General features: G+C 42.4%; 1 protein-coding gene across 5 annotated transcripts in view; it reads left to right on the forward strand.

The window, feature by feature from the left end:
- Window positions 1–16510, forward strand: part of RBP2 (retinol binding protein 2) — a 45206-nt gene extending 28696 nt beyond the window's left edge. For all 5 annotated transcript variants that reach the window (XM_006038090.3, XM_006038088.3, XM_025194565.1 and 2 more), the window contains 4 exons: window positions 906–1034; window positions 7302–7480; window positions 10375–10476; window positions 16287–16510. In XM_006038090.3, coding sequence (XP_006038152.1) covers window positions 962–1034; window positions 7302–7480; window positions 10375–10476; window positions 16287–16340 — 408 coding nt within the window. In that variant the 5' untranslated portion in view covers window positions 906–961 and the 3' untranslated portion in view covers window positions 16341–16510. The remainder of the gene's footprint in view (window positions 1–905; window positions 1035–7301; window positions 7481–10374; window positions 10477–16286) is intronic.
- Window positions 16511–25249: the final 8739 nt, after the last annotated feature.

Below are 25249 nucleotides of genomic sequence, written 5' to 3' on the forward strand. Positions count from 1 at the left end.
CCCCCACCTTACTGGCATGGAGCCCGGGTCTAGCTCCCTGCACAGGCAGGCAGCGTGCTTCAGCACTGGGGCAAGGGCCAGCCATAGAGATGCTCTGGCTGGCTACCAGAGTGTCTCTGTGGAAGACTAAGCCTCCGGTTTCCTCAGGGCATGGTCTCAGACTGTGCCCTGCCCCACTTTTTCCCCTGCATTTTTTTTGATCCCTGGATATCCAGGGATCTAATTTTGCCCCCGTGCTGCAAATCTGCAGTGTACGGAATGTTTTTTCATTCCCACACATGCCTCCTGCAGCATCTCAAAGGGCTTTGAGACGCTGCAAGATGCATGTGCACACTTGTGTGGATGTGCCCAAATGGATTTAGTGCATGAAGCACATCTGTCCACATATGACATCTATGAAGAGGGACAGCAGTGGTACAAACTAAGTATATCTTAAACTGTATCATAACGGATGAAACTGAATCAAAGTAAAAATTAAATAAAAACAATATTTTGTCTTTAAAAATATGGTACAATCTTTCATCTGTCACATAGCCAAGATATGCAAGGCTGAGCTATTAATGAAGGCAAATGGCATGCAGGAGAAGGGAATTGAAAAAAAGAATCTACTCTGGGTTACTTAAATTGGGTTGCTTAAATTTGTCATTGTGTTCTACATGTTTCGAAATTGTACCCATAATAGCTTGCAGTTCTTTACAAAGGTCAATGTAAAATCATTTTCTCTGTTACTTCTTGCTTCAGAAACCAGTTCCTTGCCTGCCTGCTGTCCTCCTGAACTTTGTCAATGAAGGCAAAGTTCTGCTGAGTTATCACTCTGACCCTTCAACTTTATTATCTGGAAAACCATAAATTTTATCCATGAAAAGATATAAAAAGGAGAGACTTACAAAACATTCTTTCTGCAGCTCTTGCTTCCAGGCTCACCATTTGATCTGTCCTTCGATTTAAACTCTTAGCCACAATGCCTGCTGATTACAATGGAACGTGGGAAATGGAATCCAATGAAAACTTTGAAGCCTACATGGTTGCTTTAGGTAAATAAATAATAATATATATACTGATATACTGTACATACTTAGGGACAAAAAATTTTATTAGTAAATTATGCTTTAAAAAAAACCTAATAGCAGACAACTCTTACTTCTGTAATATGCTTTGAACATAATATTTTCTGGCAACCACACCAAAAATCATATGCTTGCTATAATGTGTCTAGATAAACATGGGAAGTTCTCTCAGCAAATAACAAAATATTTCAGAGCACTGGAGCAAAAAAAAAAGTAGCCATTAGCTCTTAGTAATACTGCAGTTGAATTAAAAGATAGTTGAAAATGTGCATGGTAAAGACTATAAGAACTTGTCATAAGGCAAAAGTTTCTAACAGTTTTTATGGGAGTGTAGTTCCACAGCAATAAAATTTAGGGTTTTAACTAGAATCCTTTTTTTAGATGCTAGAAGATCATCATCATAGTGTTAATTTAGTGCAAGGAGCAAGTTAAGGAAGCTTGACTTATGAGGTAAGATCAAGCTTTTCATTGTGCCAATTCCAATCTTATTTTCTTTCATATTACCATATTCAATTACTATAAATGACAGTGTGAGAGTTTTATAAGGGATAAATGTATCTTTTTGCTTTGACTATCATTTTACATTTGAACTTTTCAATACAAATTTCTTTTCAAATGCTTTTGTTCATATGCAAATAAATATATCTTACCCTTCTAGCTCATTATATGTATGTAAATTTGGTCCTTAGGTGGAATTCTGGCTTCATTGAGGTCAATGGTAAATCACCTGTTCATTTTAATAGAAGCATCAGGCCTTTATTTTGATGAATAGGCACTGAATCACAGAAGCAATTAACATTTTAAAAAATTATTTCAGTATACTCTGAAGAAATTGATTGTCTCATTTCCATTGTTCCTATAATAGGACTGTATTCCCCAAAGTGCAAAAAATGTAGAAAGTAATTTTGTACAGGAATGAGAAATGGAATGAAAAGGGTCAGAGACCCTTCCCGTGCCCCCAACTACAGGTATTCAACCTGACTGCTTAAACAGGTGCAGAATGAGTTGTTCTCCCTGCTTGTGAAGTCTACATACTTTACAAACTTTAGATCAGACAGTCAGATCAATGATAAAAAATAATGGCAGTTGGCTAATTAAAGCTAGGTTGTCAGGGAAGGGTATCTTATTAGTCTGAACTGCAAATTAAAAAGCAGCAAAAACTGTCAGTTTTTAGTTTTTTCTCCTAATAACAATTTACAACCTTTTGGGGTCCAATCCTGGATATACCCAAGTAGTCTTTATTCCTATAAGTAGTCACATTGACTTGTATATAGTGACCTGTTGTCTATCCATCATTTTCTCTTATAGTTTGCCTTTCACACTAACTTTTCATAGTAGCTGACATCATTGTAACGCTGACACTGGCAAACGAGTCTTGTTAGAACAAAGTCGCTTGCACTTTTCCTCAGAAGCAGAGATCAGACTTATCAGACTTATGCATTATGCATTAATAACCTGATGGTGTATACTAAGGCAAGCTATTGGAAAACTAAAGGACTGAATGGTTCAGATACTGAAACAGGTACTTGTAAACATGTGATGCAATAAAAAGAGCTCAAAGTACTGGAATCAGTAAGAGCACCTAATTTATCCACCTTTAGGTAGATAATAATATGTTAGGAAAAATATATTGGTCACACATGAACGCAAGCTAGGCAATTACACAACAATTTTCACAACATTCTGAATACATTTTTTAGTGATTGATTTATGGATAGCTGTCAGAAGTCCTAAGTTGAAGCTAACAAAGTTTAGTGATTTGGCCAGCTTGCTAATAGAGTTTTATCCACATCACTGATCCCTAATGCTTACTTTACAGCGTATTCAAAAAGACAAAGACAGGAATACATAAAAGCAAAATTGTCACCGTGCACAATTTTACCATGAGTCTATGATATTTCAAATATTTTTCTGAAAACCCAAGCTTCTGAAGGTGAGAATCTTAGCTTCTGCTTTTTTAGAAAAGTACATTTTTAGCCTTTATATTTTTCAGAGGAAACACTGAAAAGGCTTAGGTTCCTCTAAGACACCTTAAAGGCTCAGAAGTATTTCAAAATAATGATTTTAACACAAAACTCATGCATTTGAGGGTGGGGGGAGGAAATAACAGATGATTTTTGCTGGCTGTGTTGTTGGCAATGCAGCATACAGAAAACTGACTTTTTGATTGCTCTGGGTGACTTTGCAAAGTTCTCTTAACAGCTGGTACACCCATCTTATTTCTAGTATGGCGTCTGTGCATTCACCTTAGGTATGTTGTAACTCTTTTCTAAGAGGATCAGTAGGTTTTATAACATCTTTTAATTTGACGGGGCATCGCACAACATTGTTTTCTCCTTCAATCCTTGGGTATCGCCAAGTACATTGTTGTATTGGGGTGTAGGTTGTAGCTGTGTTGGTCTAAGGACATAGGCAGACAAGGTTCTTTGGGTGAATCTGCTATCTTTTATTAGACCAACTTAAATAGTTGGAAAATAATTATTAAGCAAGCTTTCGGGTTCAAAACCCTTTGTCAGGCTAAGGAAGTTTCTGCAGTTGGTGTGTGCTTGTTGTACTGGTGCATTTAACTCAGCCATACCTGCTCATACATATTCATTTTTAAATCTTATCAAGAAACCCAGCAGTTGTTAGTAATATTCATGTCTTTAGATCAGTGTTTCCACCTAGAATTTAAGCTGCAAGTTTTACTTAAATTCATGAATAGAGGTAGGTAGCCCTGTTAGTCTGACATCATGCAGAAGGTAGGGCAGGGTGGCACCTTAAAGACAGACTCATTAACGACAAATGAGTTAGTTTTTAAGACTTGTTCTCAACCAAGTTGCCCTGGCACGCTAGAGTTCCTTGAGGTCTTTTTAAGGGGGCCTCAGGGTGCTGCTGAAAACGAGGTATACAAACACCTACACATGATTCACAAAATCAACCAAGAGATTTCAAATAGAATCCATAGCATCAAGAAGAATATGTTGTGTTGTGGCTTTTCTGAGGGTTTTTTATTTTTTTTGCAACAGCAGCAGCATAATTGCTTTGTAATTTTTCCATAGTCAAGAAATGACTGGAAAGCTAAGAGCTCATACTTTCCAAGGTGTGCCCTGAGTTTAAAAAGGTTGAGAATCAGTGTTTTAAGGTTTCACTTGGCCCTGCCTTCTATTTAAATTCAGTGAGAGGTAGAGTATGTATTAATTAGAATCACAGAAAATTAAGATTGGAAGGTACCTCAAGAGTTCATCTAGTCCAACCCCCGGCTCAAAGCAGTACCATCCCCAACTAGATCATTCCAGCCAGGGCTTTTTCAGGGCAGGCCTTAAAAACCTCCAAGGATAGAGATTCCACCACCTCTCTAGGTAACTTGTTCCAGTGTTTCACCACCCTCCTAGTGAGAGAGTTTTTCCTAATATCCAACCTAAACCTCCTTTGCTTCCATATTTACACATTCTAATTCTAATCCTTCTGCAACAAGTATATTTTCTGTTTCTCTGCTTCCTTTTGTATTGTAACTTGTAGCATACATTGGGCTGGATAAGGCATGATTATCTAATCTTTGCTGCATCCTTAAAACCATTTAAGCCAGTAATTAGAACAGGACACCTAACCAAATCCACTTCATTGGACTGTTTATAATGACCTTACTATAGGCTAAGTCAAGCAAACTTAATTTGTGTCTGATCTTATTAGTTTTCTCTGTGGTATTAGACATATTAAAGAATAAGATAACTGATCCAGTTTAGCCTCTTGATTTCCCTTGTGGAAGCCAGCCTGCAGGCACCTAGCAGTGAGAGATCGACTTGAATGGGAACTTCAGCAGTTCAAGCCAATAACAAATCCTGGTCTGCTAGGTGACCCAGACTTCGTTAATGCAGGACACAAAAAATGAACATGACAAGCCAAGAAGTAGAGACACAGACCTTTTCCTGGGAGATAATCTGATCCATTGAATTACATGTGCAAATTCCACAGAGAAGATGCCTGTTGAATTTCCGTGGATTGCAAAGCTATCTCCTCCAGAACATCTCTGGTGAGGGGCTGGAGTAGAAAAGATATATTTGTGCTAGTTGGTTTTGGAGCAGGCTTTTCACTAAGCCACCATGTTTTATGTATAGCAATTCAGGCATATTCAAAGTATTCATTAAATTTGCAATAAAGTAAAATACAGAGGCCTATTTTTGTGTGGTACTGAGAATCTGTCCCTCATTAACTGTTATCGGTGAAAGGAAATGACATGGAAATGGTGGAGAGATATTCTTCCACTCTGCTTCTCCCAATTTTACATTTGGTTGATATTCTACATATTAAGGAGTTAAGGTTCAAAGCACATTGAAGCTATACTTTCTGAAGTTCATCCATCCTTATAATTAATACATATGCATTCCTATACTTTAATTAATGAATAGTTTTGCCCTTTAAGCCAGAAACTGTAACTTTTTCATAAGCACGTTACAAAGTATTTTAATCTAATCTAATAGAACAATATTTCATCTTTATTGCTTGTATTGTTCAAAATGCAGTTATGAAAAGTATGCCTTAATAAAACCTCCTCTGATTTTTTGCAGTAGCTACAAGACTAATATATTAGTCAGAAATAGCTTTCCTTTGGAAGTCTAGACTTTTTTTCCCTCTGGGAGATCTAAATTTTGCGTTACCTGGCTATAAATCAGACCCAGAGCAGCAGATAATCCACAGCAGCAGATAAAATATATCTAAGAACCCTAGAGTATAAATACTTGAATAAGAACATTATTTCCTATTTTAAAGTCACATTTTGTTCTAACCAATCCTTTCACTCAATTCAATTAGTGCTTCAGCAGTAACATAATGAATCCACCAAAGAAAATGGATTCCATTGGTACAAGGCTTTGCCAAGTTGACAATGATTAACTTGTACATAGAAAAGCTAAAGAATGGTTAACAAGCCAAACCATTTTTCAATCTCTTGGAGAAACATGTTAAATGATTTCATTTACATATAGCACCATTATAAGATTCATTGCTAGCTGGTCAAAATATTTATTGTAGCTGGTAATGCAGCTGGCATCAGGTGTATCATATAGGTTAGACTAAGTCATGATGCTAATATATATTCTTCTTTTGAGATATCTTTCAATGCACCCAGTAGCAAGCAGTTTGTTGCATTATAATTTTAGTCTTCATCATGAACAAAACAAGGAATATTTAAGGAAGTTAGTAACAAATACATGCTAACAGAATATATTAAGGGAGAAATGAAGTCAAATGCAGTATTCTTTTTAACTTTCCATCTTTTACCCAAGTAGAAGCTGGAAAATATTTTTATCCATTTCTGTCTTTTAAAGTCTGACCAATATAGATGAGTTTCTACCTATGCTTCCTAGAGACAATCAGTAGTGTAGCTCTTATCTAGCTGTTTATTGGCATTGTTTTTGTAAACAGTTTGTTAGTGTAATCTCTGCTTCAAATTTCTTGGAAAATGTGAAGTAAAAGGCACTTACAGATACTCATGTGATGCAATACTACTGTGTAGTCCTAGCTGCGATACACTCAGACACCAGAGATGCAATATAATCCTAACCTATAATCTATAATTTAAAAGCTACATACCAAAATTAACTGGATCAAACAGAATCACAGAAGATAGGAATGGAATGGGTCTTGAAGGTCATCTGACTCTAATTCATTCCCTGCCCTAGAAAAGATCAAAATACTGATTATGATATGTTCATTTACTCAACAAGAATCTATTAAGCATTCATACTAAGATCCTGTTACAGAAAGGAGCAAAGCCAATCAAAAGACAGAATGGTTTGGAAAAAATATGGGAAAATGTATTATTTTCTTGAAATTTTTCACCAAGAATTGGAAATGATCTTTTCTCCCAAAAAGGTTCTTTTTTTCCCTTTATTACTCTTTTTTTCCTTCCATTGAATTACAGAAAAAGTGGGGTGCAGACAGGAAAATGGAGATGGAAAATTCCCAAATTGAACATGATTTTTAAAATAAAAAATTCAGAACATTTTGAAAAACAAATAATTTCCTCAAAATTTCATTTTCAAAACACCTTAGAAAAAGTTGCAAATTAAAAAAAAAAAAAATGTTGACCCATTCTAGAATACAGCTACTGCATTTTTACCTGTAAATGAGAAGGCTAATTGTATTTATGTTTTTTATTGTGTACATACATAAAAACTGATTTTTCTGTCTCTGTAACAGAAATTGGAATTTGACTTGGTTTATCATAGACTCCTATTTTCTGCTTTTTACTAGATATTGATTTTGCCACTCGTAAAATTGCAAAACACCTGAAACAAACAAAGGAATTTATTCAAGATGGAAATAATTTCAAGACAAAAACACTGAGCACTTTCAGAAACTATGAACTAAATTTCACTGTTGGAGTGGAGTTTGAAGAACACACCAAAGGTCTTGACAACAGAGTGGTAAAGGTATAAACCTTAGTGTTTAATTTCCATTTACAGAGTAGTTCATACCAGGACAAGAGGTCTGAGGAAAAAAATGATGAAAAGCAATGTTAGATAAATGCTTATTTATAATATGCAGGTCATTTGCATTTCAAGACAAATTTTCTTTCACATTTAATGTATTTATTTTATATGCAAATAAAGGTTTCTCAGATTTGTGACAGAAATAGTTACCTATATTTATCCTCACAAGAAACCTTTCCAGTCTCTCTCTAATAAACTTCTTTGTAGTTTTATATATTTAAAAGTAAAGAAAGGAATATATTTTATCATATGTAATTTAGCGAAGTTACATATTAAATCTAAATTTTACAACTACTAAACTCCCTCCCTGCATTATTTTAAAATTACCAAGTCTTAATGAGGCTGCTCCTGTGAGACCTTTACATGTGGCTCTCCAGTAGAAGGGAGTACAAGGTCTAGAAGAAAATGTGTGAAAGATGAGGGCCTGAACCATATGGCAAATTTACTTAACTCCTTAAAAGCCCCCTTTCTTTTTTGCTCTTCTACTATTCTCCCCTGAAACACTTACATTGTGGGGGAGAGGGTGAAGGTCATGTGCCCAGTTCCCATTGAAACTCCTCTTCGCATCTTTGAAACTTTCCCCTAACAAGTACAGTCAGCTGTTTCAGCAAGTTCCCTCTTCGCCACTCATTCACCAGTTCTGATAACCATGGTTCTGTCCTCTTTCTCAGTTCCTAACTATCTTGTCCCTCTCAACTGCACCTGAGGAAACAAACTCGGCTTCTGCTGCTAGCTTCAGATGACAATGAAGGTTGAAGCTCACTGTGAACAAGGCCTATATGGCCTTGTTCATTGTCAAGAAGTTGGCAGTACAAAAAGGTAAAGCTTCTGCTCTTCTGCGGCTCCTCTAATCCCTCTGTAGAGTAGCATAGGATTAATGGAGGACACTGTTGGATCAATAGGGCCAGTTTCTCTTTTCACTACTACTAGTTTTACATGTTCAAGTAGATTCCTTTCACTTTGATGGAAATCAGAGAAGTAATAGGCTTGTGTTGGACTTTTTCTGGTGCTTTGAATTTGCTTGAATCCTTCTCTGTACCCCTCTCTTCAATGAGCATTGTGAGGTTTTTAAACCAATGCATTCAAGTCTCCCTAGATCCATCTCTAACTTCAAACCTTTTCATCACACTCCTTCCCCAGTGTCACCAGTCCCTTCCTTTCTCACCACCCTTCTCTAGCTGCAATAAAAGACAGCTTGTCCCATTATAATTCTGCCTTATCTTTGATATTACTGGTAATCATTTCAACAAGCATTTTTTTCTGAATAAATTGGGGGAAAGGGGTTTTATATATAAAGAGCAGTAAACTATTAGTCTTGGAAACCCCTCTGTAAAAGATTTCCTTATTGTCATGTTAACAAAAACAGTGACTCACAAAAATGAATGGGAAGATATTGGGTAGCATATTTCAAAAGGGAATTGGTCATTTAAAGAGACTGTCACTTAACCAGCCAGTTAATAAGACAAGTTACCTGAAACTGAATGAGTTTTCTCTTTCTATCAGTGAGAAACTTTTCCATAAAAGAAATAACCATCTTCAACTGAACTAGAAGATCAGGTAGTCTAAAGCTGATAGAGACTTTTCTAAACATATAAATAGCAGTTTTAATCGTGAACATCTCTGCTCTGTAGATGACACTATGATTTGTTTAGCATATGGACATTAATTTCTCTTGACTTGCTCTCTGATCACTCTGTCCTCTTCCTACTGGTTTTGATTCACTCCTCTTACTGTTAAGCAATATAAAGCTACAGAGCCTTTCAAAGTCTGAAATCCTCTTCATGGACCAACATCTCTGGGCTTCCTGCCACTTTTAACTTTTGTTTTCCAGATCAGAAATCTGAGACACATTTTCTTCTTTGTTTCATTTATCTGTATGCCTGCTTATCTCTGGAAGAATTTCCCAAATGCACCCCTAAGTGGGCACTGACTGGACTAGATTGGACTGTAATTTTAGCCATGTCTTTATTACTTTATTTTTCTTAATGAAGTTCATTCTTTACAGTGTTCCTAAATCCCTCAGCTTTAGAGGATCCACGGTGCTGCCGACAGTCTTCCTTCTCCCCCACCCCCAACCCCCAGATAGGAAGATGGTGCAGAGGCACATTTACTGGTTTCCTATTAACCCCAAGACTAATGGCCCTCCTGCTTTTCAGAACTCTGGAATCATTCCATCCTGCCTTTTTGACCTCATTTGCACGGACACCCAAAACACTTTCCACTTCCCCAGTATTGGTTTGTCTCTATTCCTTCCACACATCTGAAGGCGAAGGAGGTTAGGTTGCTCATTTGCTCCTGCCTACTTGACCTAGAACTCAATTCTCCTCTGGGCTCCCCCTTCAGTGAGTTATTCAATTTCAAGTTCAGTGTGAAAGGGTTTTTTTTCCCTTTAAGCATGTGACTGTCTCTGTCTAAAGTTCTTTGAGACAGTACATGAAGGATATAATAAAATAACTTATAAGTGTATTGTATCAGGTGACATTACCATACATTTTCTCTTGCAGTCTGCTGCAGGCAGAAATAGGTGTTAAGTTGTCATGATCCACAGATTTCCAGTTATTGCAACTTACAGTCTTTTTATTAATGCTTTCATTACTCATTGTAGAGTCACTTATCTAATTCCCCTCTTATGCATAAATAATATATGTTGTTGCATCCAAAGAAATAGTTGGATGTTGATAACAAACCAGTTTATACAAAAGGCCAGCTGGGCTACTACTATCCTTACACAAGCAGTTAATATTTTTGGAATTGCAGTTGTGTCTTCTTATGTGTCTGGATCTTTCCCAAGGTTGCTAGTTATCTTACTGGATTTAATCATTTCATTTACACAGGCACTGGTGACTTGGGATGGTGATAAACTAGTATGTGTCCAGAAGGGTGAGAAGAACAACAGAGGCTGGAAACACTGGATTGAAGGAGACAAACTGCATCTGGTAAGAGCAGATTTCAAGGGGGGTAAGCACCTAAATGAAACTGCAACATAATGAAGTACTATAGTTTTGAGGTGTACACACACTTACAATAGTTTTTACCCAGGCAGCTCTAATCCCTAAATTTTAGAAACCCCTGTAAGAAGGGACCCCTTCTCTTGTTACTTGAAGCAAACAGAGCTTGTAAGGAAGGAACTGTGCTATTTGTATCTGCTGCCAATTAGGTTGCAGGGCTCAGCTTGCAAATTGCAGAGAACAAAACATGTGGCTGCTGAATAGGGGATTAGCAGCTTTTGGACCTTGGAACAACAAGCCAGGTCACATAACCAGGAGGGGAAAGAGCAAGGGCCATATAAGCCTGAGCCTGGAGTTCAAGACTCAGACCCTCACTGTGGAATGAGCTGTGCAGGTGTGCTATATATTAGGCCTGTGAGAATAGGCAGCTATTCAATCTGGCTTTGGATTTGGCCATTTGGATGCCAGTGATCCGATCTGGAGCTCCGGACCAGGTTCCCGCTTCGATCCGGCTGAAGCAGCTCCGAAGCTTTGGAGCCACTTCAGAGATCTGGCCTTAGGGTATAATGGAGAATCAATCAAATATCTATAACTTTGTTGTTTTTTGTCTGACTTGTATGAAAATTGTAGGGGTGGTAGCGTCTGCTGAGAGCATGAAGTCTGGCAAGTTTCAAAAAGATTGGTGCAGGGGTTTGGGGGAAACTGCACCCCAAATTCTTGAAAGCAAAACTCATGTCACATGTATATGTTAAGCCACAGTGGGGTCAAAACTGCAGGGATAGTGGCCCCTGCTCAGGCCACAAAGCCTGCCAAGTTTCAAGAAGTTCACCGCAGGGGTTTGGGGGAAACTGCACCCCAAATTCTTGAAAGCAAAACTCATGTCACATGTATATGTTAAGCCACAGTGGGGTCAAAACTGCAGGGATAGTGGCCCCTGCTCAGGCCACAAAGCCTGCCAAGTTTCAAGGAGATAAGTGCAGGGGTCTGGGGGAAACTGTACCTCAAGCTGCGGACAAGCAAAACTCATGACATGGGTGACACTGTCTGTTTAGGCACAGCAGGGTGAAAGCTGCAGGGATGGTAGCCCCTGCTGCGGCCACAAAGCCTGCCAGCTGTCGGGGAGATAGGTGCAGGGGTTCTGGGTTCTGGGGCTCTGCAGCTCTAGCTGCTGACAGGCAAAACTCGTGACATGGGTGCTTGTGCAACTGTGTCTGTCTTGGAGCACGGGGGGAGTGGCGGGGAGGGGAGGGAACTACTGGAGGCCTGGCTGCTAAGCTACTGTGTTACCAGTTATCAATAAATCATGATTCACTCAGGGACCAGCTCAATACACAGTACCTAGCTACTACATAACGAGTTAACGAGAACGGATTAACACGTACAAAATCACAGACTAAGGAGAGGAAATAATCAATACAGACAATCAACTGCCCCAAGACAGACACAGTCAGTTGCACAAGCACCCATGTCACGAGTTTTGCTTGTCCACAGCTTGAGGTGCAGTTTTCCCCAAACCCCTGCACCTATCTCCTCGACATCTGGCAGGCTTCATGGCTGCAGCAGGGGCTAGCAGGTCTTCAGGTTCCATCCTGCTGCGCCTTAACACACACGGTGTCACCCATGTCACGAGTTTTGCTTGTCCACAGCTTGAGGTGCAGTTTTCCCCAAACCCCTGCACCTATCTCCTTGACATTTGGCAGACTTTGTGGCCTCACCAGGGACACCACCTCTGTAGTTTTCACCCCTCTGTGGTGTAACACATACATGTGACATAAGTTTTGCTTTCAGGAATTTGGGGTACAGTCCCTCCCAAACTCCTGCACAGATCTTCTTGAAACACGGCAGACTTTATGCTCTTAGCAGGGGCTACCACCTCTGCAAGTTTCATCCAAACCAAACAAAAAACAGCAAAGTTATAGATATTTCATTGATTCCCCATTATACCCTATGGCCGGATCTCCGAAGCGGCTCCAAAGCTTTTCCGAAGTGATTCAGAAGCTCTGAACCACTTTGGAAAGCCTAACGAAGCCAGCACTTTGTCTGAAACAGCATGTCAAGATCATCGAAGCATCCAAATCTCCGGATCTGAACCACAGTGCAAAGCCTCGCACAGCCCTACTATATATGATGATTGATGTTCCACATACTTGCTTTTGTTGTTGTTGTTTGGGGTTTGTGTAAAGCTGCAAGGCTGGATGGTGGCTGGGGTGGGGGGAGAGGGAACCTAGCATGGTGCCTGGGGCATTCTGGGTTCTAAGCCTTTCAAAGTAAGTTTGGCTAAGGCACACCAGCAGAGTAAGCTTGGCTAAGGCCAAGACCTAGAGGGGCTGGTGCTCCAAAAAGCAGATGGTCTGGGACTGGTGGTGAGAGGAGGCCTAGAGGGGCCTGTGTCTGAAACCAAGGGGCTGGTATCTAGGCACAGCCATTAGGGGCGTGTGAAGCGGGCTGTATTAAATTCAGATTCGGATTTGGCTTCAGCCCCATTCAGAGGACAGTGATTCAATTCACTGATTTGGATCACTGTCCCAATTTGATTCGGCTGAATTGAATCTAAAGATTCGATTCTGATTTGGAGAATCAGAGAGTCGGCCATGGACACCACTTTAAATGTTTTTTCTACATACCTTAAGGTACCAGGCGCAGCTCGTGAACACTGAGGTGGTGGGTGGATGGAGCTCGCCAGGATGTGGGGCACTGAGCAGAACTGATATACTGGTTCTCTGCCACTGCCCTTGCCCCTCATTCTCAACCCACAGTCCCTCCAGTGCCCCTCACTCCTAACCAGCAGCCCCTGCCTGTCCTTACTGGCACTGACTGCTCCCTCCTGACATCAGGACATGAGTCTAGCTGCAGCTGTACCACCCATGGCTTTGTGGCTCTGCGTAGTGCCAGCCCTTGCTGTTCTGCTCCCAGTGTCTGTGCCCAAGTCCCAGTGATCCCCATGCTGTTCATGGGAAATCCTTGGCTGGGCAAGCCCCTTCCCTTCCACACCAGCCTCCCCCTGCACAGGCTGCTCTAGAGGGTCAGGGAGGCTCTAAGCCCAGTTCTGGAGGCCTCTCCTACCCAGAGCTCTCCCCGCATCCCCGACACCCATCTCTCTCTCTTTCACACACATCCTTACTGCCACCTCCACCCCTCCCCTCAGCCCATCCCACTCCCCAAGTGATTCCTGGGACCAGGACGCCCCCACACCCCTCCAGGCTAGGGCCACATGTCCCAGCACCAGTGTGGGCCCCTGTCAGCATCGTCTTTTTGCAGGGGGTGCACCACCATGCCAAGGGGGTGCCTGTGCACCTGTGTGCATCCCCTGTGTATCACCCCTGCTTCTGCCAGCAGGTCCCATCCCATCTGGCTGCTGGACATGCAAGGTGTGAGATTTGGGAGGGGGAAGGGATGTGGGGGGGTGGGTGTAGGGTTTGTGGGGGTGAGGTTTTGGGGGGTTTGTGGGTGGATTGTGGGGGGTGGGGTTGTGGGTGTGGGTGGACTGTGGGGCAGTAGCAGGGACTGCTCCGGAGGGTTGGTTCCCCTGCCCCCACCCCCGTGGCACAGAGTCCCCTCCAAAGCAGCAGCAGTGGCCATCGGGGCTCTCATGCCCGGTCCTGGCAGTTGCACATGACACAGGGAGTGGGCCTGGCCTGCTTGTTTGCACCTTTGGGCAGGACCGGGCTGCTCTTGCTGTCACCTGGGATCTCAGCACTGCACACAGAAACTGTATGCCCTCAGGCCGGGCCGGGTCCTGCCTCCATGTGCCCCACACACTATTGGGCTGGTCTAGCTTCATGGAGGCAAGACCCAGCCCAGCCTGAGGGTGCACAGCTTCTGAGTGCAGTGCTGGGACCGTGAGTGACAGCAAGAGTGACCTGGTCCTGCCCAAGGGCATGCACCCTGTGCCAGGTGCAGCCACTGGGGGTCTCTGCCAAAAGTGGGCATGAGTGCCCCAACAGCTGCTACTTCTGCAGAGGGCAGTGTGCCATGTTGGGGGTCGGGCAGGGGACCCACCCCTCCCACATAGTCTTCCAACCCACAGTCCCCCCCTCCAGACACTCCCCCTCACCTCCACAGTTCCCCACCCCCACATCCCTACTTACTAGGGTTAGAGCTTGGGTCCAATCACTGGTGCAGCCTTGAGCCTTGCCCCGCTCCTATTTGCCCCACCACATGGAGACAGTGTGCTGGAGCAGCAGGGGCATGAGGCACCCATAGAGACTCTCTGGCCAGGTGCCAGAGTATCTCCTTGGAGGGCCTAGCCTCCGGTTGCCTCTGGGCATGCTTTAGGAGTGCACCCTGTGCCTGTTTTTTCCAGCATGGTTTTTTTTTTTCATACTGGGATTTCACAGTATCAGATTTAGAGGGGAAACTTTTTTTCATTCTTAGCATGCCTCTTGTGGCATCTCAAACTGCTTTGACACACTCATGCACAAGCTCTCTCATCTGGACACAGCTGTCCTTGTCAATCTTGCCTATCAGAAAACTATTTTTTTGATCCTAACTTGCTGACTGGCTATAATACTGAGCTCTAAATTAATTATTTGCTGGACAGTATGCATTAGTGGTGTATTTGGAACTTTTCCCCTTATGCATCAGATGAACAGCCAAATTCTCAGGTGGTGTAATTTGGTGTAGCTCCATTGACTGAAGTGAACAAATGACAACTTGCACCATCTGAAGATCTAGTTCAATGTATTTTGTTGTAGCATTTAATTCTGTACAGTTAAATGAACTACATTTTATGCTGGTAGTGGTTAACTTGGTAATCTAATTCTTCTTTAAGCTTGCATGCTTGGAAGGACAATGAGATGAATAAAAAAATATACTGTTTTCTTCCATCTAGGTCAAAACCAAGTTCCCATCCAGCTGGCAGGCATAGTTTTATCACCCTACTACAATATAAATTCAAAATTTGCCAACTATTTCACTGTCAGAAGTTTCAATTATTGGCACCAGGATTCAACCTGAGATCTCTGAAAACAGAAGGGCCTAATTGACAAGCACATTATGCATCTTTTTACGTGCTGGAAGGGGTGGGGATGGTAGGGCTTAGAGCGACTCCGAGAGGCACTCTGCTTAAAGTGTCCACAGTGTCTTGTGTATCAGTGTCACTGTACTTGAAAATGGCGGTGGGGGTGCTTTAACTAAAGATTGTTGGATCCCCACCACCATTTTGAAGCACAGGAACGCGTATAAATGAGATGCAGAAGCTAATTAGTATGCTCCAGTGTGTTAATTAGTACGCTCCAGAAGACTCGATTACTAATACTCAAATGAATTATAAATAAGAAAAAAAAAATTCTGCAAGACAAATATACATTCCCGAAAGCAAAGTTCTAGCAAGAAGTAGAAGGAAGAAGACTTAGAAGCAGTAGTTAGAGTATTACAGTGCATTGGAGCAGCGTCCCCACACATGTACAGGCACACATTAAGTCTACTGAAATGCTACTGCAATTGTCCCCATTCTTTTTTAATCTTCCCTCCACCGTTTTGCTGTCATTCCCTTGTTGCTTCAGTGCTTCCTATAAATTATAGTAGGTTGTTTTAGTAATAGATTATGCAAAATTCTACCATTATAGGGCAATTTCAGTACATTACTCATTGTTATATTCTTAAAGCTTAATTCATATGTCAAAATCTAATTGCTACAGATTAGCCATTGCCAACTGATTGGTTATATAAAATATATTTAAAAAAAAAAAAGGAAAATCCTTTCTTAAGTGGGAGGTCTGTTGGCTTTCAGTGATTTGTGAGAGGAGTTGCTGCATACTGGAATCAATTTAAACTTACCAATTGTTTTACTACCGTAGGAACTGACTTGTGAAGACCAGGTGTGCCATCAAGTATTTAAGAAGAAAATTTAAACTGACTGGAAATCCAGACTAGATTATCATCATATTCTTAAAAAAAAATGGAATCACTGCTTGTCCCTGCCATGTATATACAAAAACATATTGTAACAACAACGTGGAAGCATTTATGTATGTTGTAAGGCTTCATGCTTTTCAGTCTGGAGTTAAATAAAAATAATTGTTCCAATAATAGGTTTCCTTCATTTTTAGAATCTTTGTAATTTTTCCAGAGGCACGATGGTGAGTCCTTCTGCAGCTGTGCTAGAAATAAACACTCACAATGGGCATTTTTACACGTGCAACCACTGCTGCGATGCTTGCAGTTGTATAAGCAGCGAAATGTGCGTTGGCACTGAGAAAATGGTGGCAGTGCACTTTTGACACCTCAGGGGTGCTTTAGTTCATAAGTGGACTGCCACCATTTTCTTCATGCTATTGTGCATTTAGCTGTTTATACAGCTGCATGCAGTGCAGCTCACCTCAGCTTGTGTGTGGAGCAGACTCGATTTAATCAAGTCTGTTCCAAAGTAGCGAATCTCCATTGTGTCACAGGAAAAAAGTAGGTGTATAAATGAATGAAAGGGACCCGTGAATGAAAGAGACCTGGGGGTAATAATAGACCACAGTATGAACATGAGCCGGCAGTGTGATGCTGTAGCCAGCAGGGCAAATAATACTCTGGCACGCATCAATCAATGCATCTCCAGCAAAGCCAAGGAGGTGATTCTTTCTCTCTACTCAGCACTTGTGAGACCACAACTGGAGTCCTGCATCCAGTTCTGGGCACTGCACTTTAACAAGGACATGAACAAGCTTGAGAGAGTCCAAAGAAGAGCCACCCGTGTGATCAGAGTCTTATACGGCCAGCCATATGAGGAAAGGCTGAAGAGTCTGGGACTCTTTAGCCTGAGGAAAAGAAGGCTGAGATGGGACTTGGTAGCAGCTTACCGCTTTACTAGGGGAGTACACCAAGTGCTCAGTGAGCAACTGTTGACCAGGCCACCTGAGGGGAAAACTCAGAGTAATGTCCAGAAACCCCTGGAAGACCAATTCAGGCTCAACACTAGGAAAAACTTCTTCACAGTCAGGGTGTCCAGACTGTGGAATAAGCTCCCTCCAGAGGTGGTACAATTGCCTACCCTGGAAGTCTTCAAGAGAAGACTAGACAGTCACCTTGCCAGGGTCACCTAACCCTCAGTTATCTTTTCTGCTTGGTGCAGGGGGCTGGACCCGATGATCTTCTGAGGTTCCTACCGGCCGTACAATCTATGAATCTGACAATGCCCAATTATCTCAACAACAGTACATCTGTCCATGGTACTGTAAAACCACAATATGTTTGGATAACGAAGTGCAAAATGACATTCATTGTACTTTCCTATTTAATTTAGTTCTGGGTCACTGTGACAGTTTCAAGCAACAAGATGGCTCAGACTGATAATAGGATACGCAACTTCACATTTAGGTCACTCATTTGAATTTGGCCCACATCCATAGCTACTGAAAATTGTTAACCATCTCACAACTGTTTGATGGCCTTTGTGTTGATGACTTTAGTACAGACAGGCATGCTCTACCACAAAATCCATTGACTTAATTAGAAATGTTTGGTTATCTCAAAAGAGGTCATAAGTATTGAACTAACCTGTCAACTCAGGGGCTACGCCATACAGAATTAGGCCTAGGGAACATTGACAGGGATTGTGTTTGGGAACCTATACAACCATTGGCAAGCAGGCCATAGCTAGTCCTTGCTCCTTTAGCGAACATATATTTAAAGAAAAAAATGTTTCCATAACTCTGTGAAGGACCACAGGCTTTACTGTGATATTTCTGTTGACTGTGTTTGTCTGGTTGATATAATATTGTATGCCTCAGATTACCTGCTTAGCCTGTGCATAGAGAAGGAGGAAGCTAAGTGCCAATGCTGTCTACAGAAGAGACAAAATAGACCTCTAGAATCGGCAGTCTTGAATAGCTGTGCTGGCGTATCAACAAAGGTGAGATAAGCATGAAAAAAGGGAGAGCAGCCTGGAAAAAACAGCCTGGCAGGTCTGGGGCCAAAAATGTCTGGGGGACGAGAGAAGTTGGAAGACCTTGGGTGGAGTGAGAAAAAACTGGAAGTATCTTTGGGGTACTCAGGGCTGTGAAGACTGGACTGGGGATGGCAGGACTGCTTAACCCCTTTGGAGGGGACAGAGAAACTCTGGCTGGCTAGTCTTACCTTTACTGAAGTGACTGTCTGCTGCACTGCTGGGAACTGTAGATTGCACTTGGTCACCCCAAAAGTCCCTCTCTCAGAAACAGACCTGGATGCTAGCTCCTTGAGTCAGGGCCATGGAGAACTAGGGAGGGTGAAGGACCTTAAGGCTGGGGTCTCAGAGTGGAAAGGAGCTAAGACACCTCTTTGCTCTAGGCTGGCTTCCAGGATACTTTCAGTGACCAGACAAGGCTCCAGCAGGCCTGAGCAAGCATCCCTCTGGAGGGAACTCTGGGTTTCTACAGCTTCACTACCTGATGTGTAGTTTGTGTTATTTGTTATCCAACTATGAATGACAAGATCCATGTTTTAGTAAATTGGATCTAGAATCATGGAGCAAAATACATGACCACATAGGTATCAGAGTTCTTGTATAAATCTGACAATTCTGCCCACAAATACATCTGGACACCCAGGCACATCTAAGTACTGGGCAGGTATGGATAAACATTTTTTGTGAACTAAAGTTAGCATCAACTGATGGAAATTGATCCTGTGTATCTTGCTTTGGGTGATTTCTGATCAAAGACGGATGCTTTTCTGATCTAACAAAAGAGTAAACCATACATGTCCTGACTTTGGCCCACAGGGATATTGCATTCAGAGCTGGTAAACACCTTATTACTGGTTGAACCCTTATCTGGAATCTTCAATGGAAACAGACACTCATTTCCTGCCTTGGGACCCCTGCTATCTTCTTCTCTTAAAGGAACCACATGAAATGAATGTTCAAAGGTTATTAAACTTTCAAAGAAATATAGAAATGAAGCAACTGCATGAGAAGTACATGCTTTTATTTTCTGAATACTAATTTCCAAATTTAGCACTTCCCAGGAAACAAAAATTGAGCTTCACAGCATCAAATAACTTGACATCAAATCAAAAAACAAGGGAAAGAATGTTACATTTCCACATACAGTGGTCATTACTTTAAAAATAATAAGCATTGGGTTTTGAGAATAAGAAAACCAGCACTTCCGCTGACTTCATATTTATGCTTATGGTTCAGAGTGTTCTTGGTACAGGCAAGTTTACCAGATACATTAGGGGCATGTAAATCAAGGATGCATAAGGGAACTTTTAATTTTTAAAAGAGGACTGATCAGGAAACTGGATCTGCTAGTTGAATAGAATTACCTTCATGCACGACTTCTGGAGCCAATAGTTTCAGGCATTTGAAAATGGTGAATGCAAATGTGCAGTTAGGTTTTCTATACTGCAAAACAAGCCCTTTCTTTCTGTTGCCTCTGAACCAGCTGTACACTTTTTGACATGCGAGAACTCTTAACATGCTTTAGAATTGTATGCTCAGCATTGGAGACAGATGAGGAGTGATCCATTGTGCTGTGCTACACTTACTTGCAAAAGTACACTAATTTATACAATACTCATTATGTTAGGTTGGTCTCCAAACTGCTCAAAGTCCCTTATCTCCCTTTCTGCAGGTGAAATACAGCACTGAAAGAAAGAGCCTTGCTGGTAAATCAGAGAATGCACATTCAGAATTCCTCATCTCTTGGGCAATACAGTATTGTCTCAACTGTTTTGAGGGGCTGTCATTTGCACTTCATTCTGTCTGCATAATGCATATTATTTAAATCTAGTTTGAAAGGAGGGGTAGCTACCAGCAACCTCCTGACCTAGGGAGCTGAAGAGGGATTGTACTGTAGTGAAAACATTTCCTAGTAGTTTGAGTATAACTCTGAGGATCAGTAGCATGCCCTCCCCACCAGACTTTCAGATAGAAATAGCACTGGTGTAAGAATAGAGCATTTTAGGCTCACAGCACTGGCCTAAACTTTGCTCCCATAAAAAGTCATGGGGCATTTTACTGTCATCTTTCATACACATCCATTCTTCAGACCACTACCCTTTGTTGCTTGTATGTGTAGGTACCAAAGATACTGCCAGGAATGACATTGAGCAGATCAGAGGTGACTATCAGTCTCTTGGCAGGAGGATTAAGAGCAAAGTGGTGTTCAATTCTTCCCAAGGAAGGCAAAAGTCCAGGCAGGGACCATTGTATACTGGAAGTGAACACGTAGCTTCGATGGTGGTGTCAACATGAAGGCTTCAGCTTCTTTGAGAACAGGTGGATGTTCTTGGGAGGAGGACTGCTATCAAGAGATGGGATTCACCTGAGGAGAATTGGGAAGAGGATCTTTGGGTGTCATCTGGCTTTAAACTAGTTTCCAAGAGCAATGGTGATCAACACAGTAGCAAGCACACAGTCCAGAGGGGAAAGGACTTGAAACAGCAACTCAACTCTGAGAAAGGGCCAGAAGACCACAGGACTGCAGCGAGTGGTGCAAAAGGGAAGCAAGTAGCTCAAAATGCAAAATACATCCAATGCATGTATACAAATATGGGAAGTATGGGGAATAAACAAGATGAGCTGGAAAAGAACTATGATCTGATTGGCATCACAGAGACCTGGTTGGACAGATCTTATGACTGGAATGTCAACACTGAGGGTTACACAAAAGGTGGTGGCCTTGCCGTACATATCAAAAACACATACACTTTTTCCCTGGTTCAGGAGGAAGAAAACAGAAAAGGAGAATATATTTGGGTGAAGATGAAAGGTGAAAGATCCAGCACCACTAAAATGGTGGGGATTTGTTTTAGGCCACCTAATCAGAAAGAGGAGGTGGATGAGGCACTCCTTCAAGCAGGTGACAATTCTATCCAAAAGCTATGGGAAGGTACAGATGGGAGACTTCAATTTTCTGCACATGTGCTGGAAGAACAATGCAGCCAAACGTAAAATGTCAAGCCAGTTCCTAACTTGTGTGAAGGACAACATTCTGTTCCAGAAAGAGGATACAAGCAGGGGTGTGTGAAAAGATCAAGGATACCTGCCCAGAGAAACTCCCCAGTCAGGGGGGTATGTCCAGCAGCAGTGGCGTGACCAAGCTCTGGAGGGAGCTTCTGATCTGCCCAGGCTCAGCCTTATCAGCTCACCAGGTGAGCTGGATTGGTTCAATCAAGGCTCTGGGAGCTATTTCCGGCCCAATACACCAGCAGGAGGAAGGAAGTTAAAGAGGAGAAGAAGGGGTTGGCAGAGAGGGCAATTGCTCACCTGCTGGTCTGGATTGAAGTCCCTGGGAATGAGGCAGCAGACCCACAGAGTCTATATAGCTCGGAGGAGCTTAGAAAAAGCATTTCTGCATTAATTGGCTGCAGAGGGCGGTTAATTGAGCCGGTGAGACGCTAATTATTGAAGGGGAAAAAAATGCCTGATTGTAGCTTCAGCGATCGGGAACTTGTGAACTGAATGAGAAGAGGAGGGATAGCAGCCACTATGAACCCCAGCACCATGGGGAAAAGTGGATAAACGGATACATTGGGTATTTATTTGTTTTTTGTCTTTGTTTTGCAAGGAGGTTTTTTTTTTTCGTTTGCCCTTCCTTACAATCTGACTGGCGGCAGTCAGCTCTAGGTCGGGGAGTCATCACCCCTTCCCAGTTCAATCAAGTCATGGCAGGTGAGAACTGAGAGGAGCACTGACCAAATTGACTGACTGGCATCTGTCCAGCATAAGAATGGCAAGTGAATGTCAAGGGGACACAGAGGTCCACATCCGTATACAGTGATTTCCTGACAGGGAGCCTCTATCTTTGATCTTGTCCTGACCAACGGGGAAGAATAGGTGGAGGATGTGAAGGTGATGGGTAACTTGAGAGGAAGGGATCATGATACACTAGAATTCCATATCCTGAAAGAGGAAAAGAATAAGGTCAGCAAAATTAGGATCCTAGATTTCAAAGAGGTGGATTTCATCCAACCCAAGGAATAAATAAGCATGGTGTCATGGGATGATAGGCTGAAGGATAAAGGCAACGAGGACAGCTGGGAGCTTCTAAAGGGCACAGGATTGGAAGCCCAACAAGAAACTGTCTTGACATGATGGAAGAACAAGAGGAATGTCAAAAGACTAATGTGACTGCACAAGGAGCTTCTAAAATACCTCAAATACAAAAAGAAAGTGTACAGGCAATGGAAGAATGGATTGGTCACCAAGGAAGCATACCAGGAAATAGCCAGAACCTGCAGGGACAAAAATCAGCAAGGCAAAGACAAAGAATGAGCTGCACCTGGCAAAGGAGGTTAAGGGCAACAAGAAGAGGTTCTAAGTATATTGGTCTGAAAAGAAAAACCAACAAGCTGTGGGTCCTCTGTTAACAAGCTAGGATGAACTCCTAACAGAAGATAAAAGAAAGTGGAGCTACTTAACAGCTCTTTTATCTATATCTTCATAAAAAATGAAGCTGCATTAAGACATCTAATAAGGATTATTTCATTAAAGAAGGGGGCAAGCTGAAGTAAGAGATAACAAAAGAAACAATGTGAGAGCTTTTGTTGGGTTTGAATAAATTCAAGTCAGGAGAGTCAGATGGAGTCCTGAGTCCTGAGTCCCCAGAGTCCTGAAGGAACTGGCAGAGGAGATCTCAGAGCCCTTGGCAATGATGTTCACGAAATCATGGGAAATGGGCCAGGTACCAGAGGATTAGAAAACGGCCAGAATAGTGCCCCTATTAAAAAAGGCAAAAAGGAGGACCTGGGGAACTACAAATCAGTTAGCCTCACCATCTGGGAACTTACTGGCGCATATCCTAAGGAAGGGCCATCGGTACACATCTGGAGGAGGAAAGGCTGATCACAAGCAGCCAGCATGGATTTATGAAAAAAAAATTGTGTCAATCAAACTTGATCTCCTTTGACAATGTAACTGCTTGGGTGGATGAAGGGAATGCTGTGGATATAGTATATCTGGACTTCAGCAAGACTTTTGACAAGCTCCCTGTAATAGAGTGCCATCCTTAGCAATCTTTAGGGGTGCCTGTGGGTATTCCTGAGTGTCTACGTTTGCCCTTTCTGCTGGGAACAGACTCCCCTTCACTCGCCTGCCACATCTTGATGTTTCTTTGGGTTCCGAAGAGGAGGCTACCCCAGGGTTTCCTAGTCGGGTCTATGCTCGCGAACCTCTTACGGTGATGAGCTTCAGCCTTAAGGGATCTTTGCACACTCCTACCTTCCCTTAACATGCCTCATGCCTTGCAAGTGTTGCCTGTATAATGTCCCTTTGTGGGGGCTTCAGCCTCTTAAGCTTCTGCTCCCTTTTCTTTGGCTAGGCCTACCAGCTGAGGTCCATGATCTAAGACTTAACTTGGAGGCCCTAGCACCACAAACCACTCTGGGCTCCTGGCCCTTTATACCATGGCATCAGGCTAGTTTAAAGCCAGTCTCTTTAATGCTGCACCTCTGTGGTACTAAGTTGTTGGGGCCTCAGCCTCCCCCGGCTTTGCCCCTTATTCTATCGCAAGGCCTCCCAGCCTAGGCCCACTAGGTAGGACCCAACATTGGGGCACTAGTGCATCCCTCCACTCTGGGCTGTGTCCTGTATGGTTGTGCCTGCTATAGCTCTCTAGCCCTCCAGCTGTGTCCTGTGGATGCTAATGAGGTCTCCACCTCCCCTACAGCCTCATCCACAAACCACCAGTTTAAAATAGAACAGAAACAATAAGCCCTGGGCTATAACAAAAAAATAAAAGTAAAGAAGGCAATTTGCCTGCTAACATTTCCAGGGTCTCTATCTCTCTGCATCCCACCGCCAGCTGCTCTCTCTCTCTTGTGGAGCTGCTGCAGCTTCTCTGTGAGTCGTCATGAGTCAACCCTCTCTGCAGCTTGGGGTTCCCCTGGCCAGCTCAGACACTGCTTATGTAGTTCTGGTCTGAGCCCTCTTCCAGTCACCTGAAGCCCCCTCAGCTGACCAGCCATCTGGGCTCAGAGTTTAACCCCGGCTCTGCTGGCAGGCTGTGCCCAGAAGGCTCTGGTCTTAAAGGGGCCACCTGGCTTTCTAGTAACAGGGCTAGGGTTCCCTGTTACACTCCCTCACAAGCTTCTCATAAACAGACTGGAGAAATGTTTGGACTAGAAAAAGCTACTACAAGGTGTTTAGGTACTGGCTCAATAGTTGCAAGTAAAGGGTAATTATTGATGGATCCATGTCAGAATGGCAGGAGAGTTCAAGCAGAGCCCCACAGGGGTCTGGGCCTGATGCTGTTCAACATGTTTATTAACAGTGTGGATCGTGGCAAAGAAAGCTTCTTAAGCAAGTTTTCAGATTACATGAAACTGGGAAGGATTGTGAACAGGTTGGAGGATGTGAACGCAATTCAGAAGGTTCTCAACACATTGCAAAGTCGGGCTATTGCTAATAGGATGATGTTCATTGTGGACAAATGCAAGGTGCTACACTTTGGAATGAATAATCAAAACCAAAACTATAAAATGGGTAACAACTGGCTGGATGGCAGCACTATGGAAAAGGACTTTGGAGTCATGGTAGACCACAGACCTCAATATGAGTCTGTAGTGTGATACAGCTGCACAGAAGGCGAATGTGGTTTTGAGATGCATCAGTAGAAGCATTAGATGCAAGACACGGGATGTGATAGTGCCTCTCTACTTGGCATTGGTTAAGCCTCATCTGGAGTACTGTGTGTAGTTCTAGACTTCACATTTTAAAAAGGACATGATGAAAATAGAGAGGGTCCAGAGGTGAGTAACAAAGATGATAAAGGGCTTGGAAGGCAAGTCATATGAGGAGAGACTGAAGGAGCTAGGTATGTTCAGCTTGTGAAAAATGCACTTAAGA

Source organism: Alligator sinensis, unplaced genomic scaffold (genome assembly GCF_000455745.1).
Source record: "Alligator sinensis unplaced genomic scaffold, ASM45574v1 scaffold1806_1, whole genome shotgun sequence".
NCBI lineage: Eukaryota > Metazoa > Chordata > Crocodylia > Alligatoridae > Alligator > Alligator sinensis.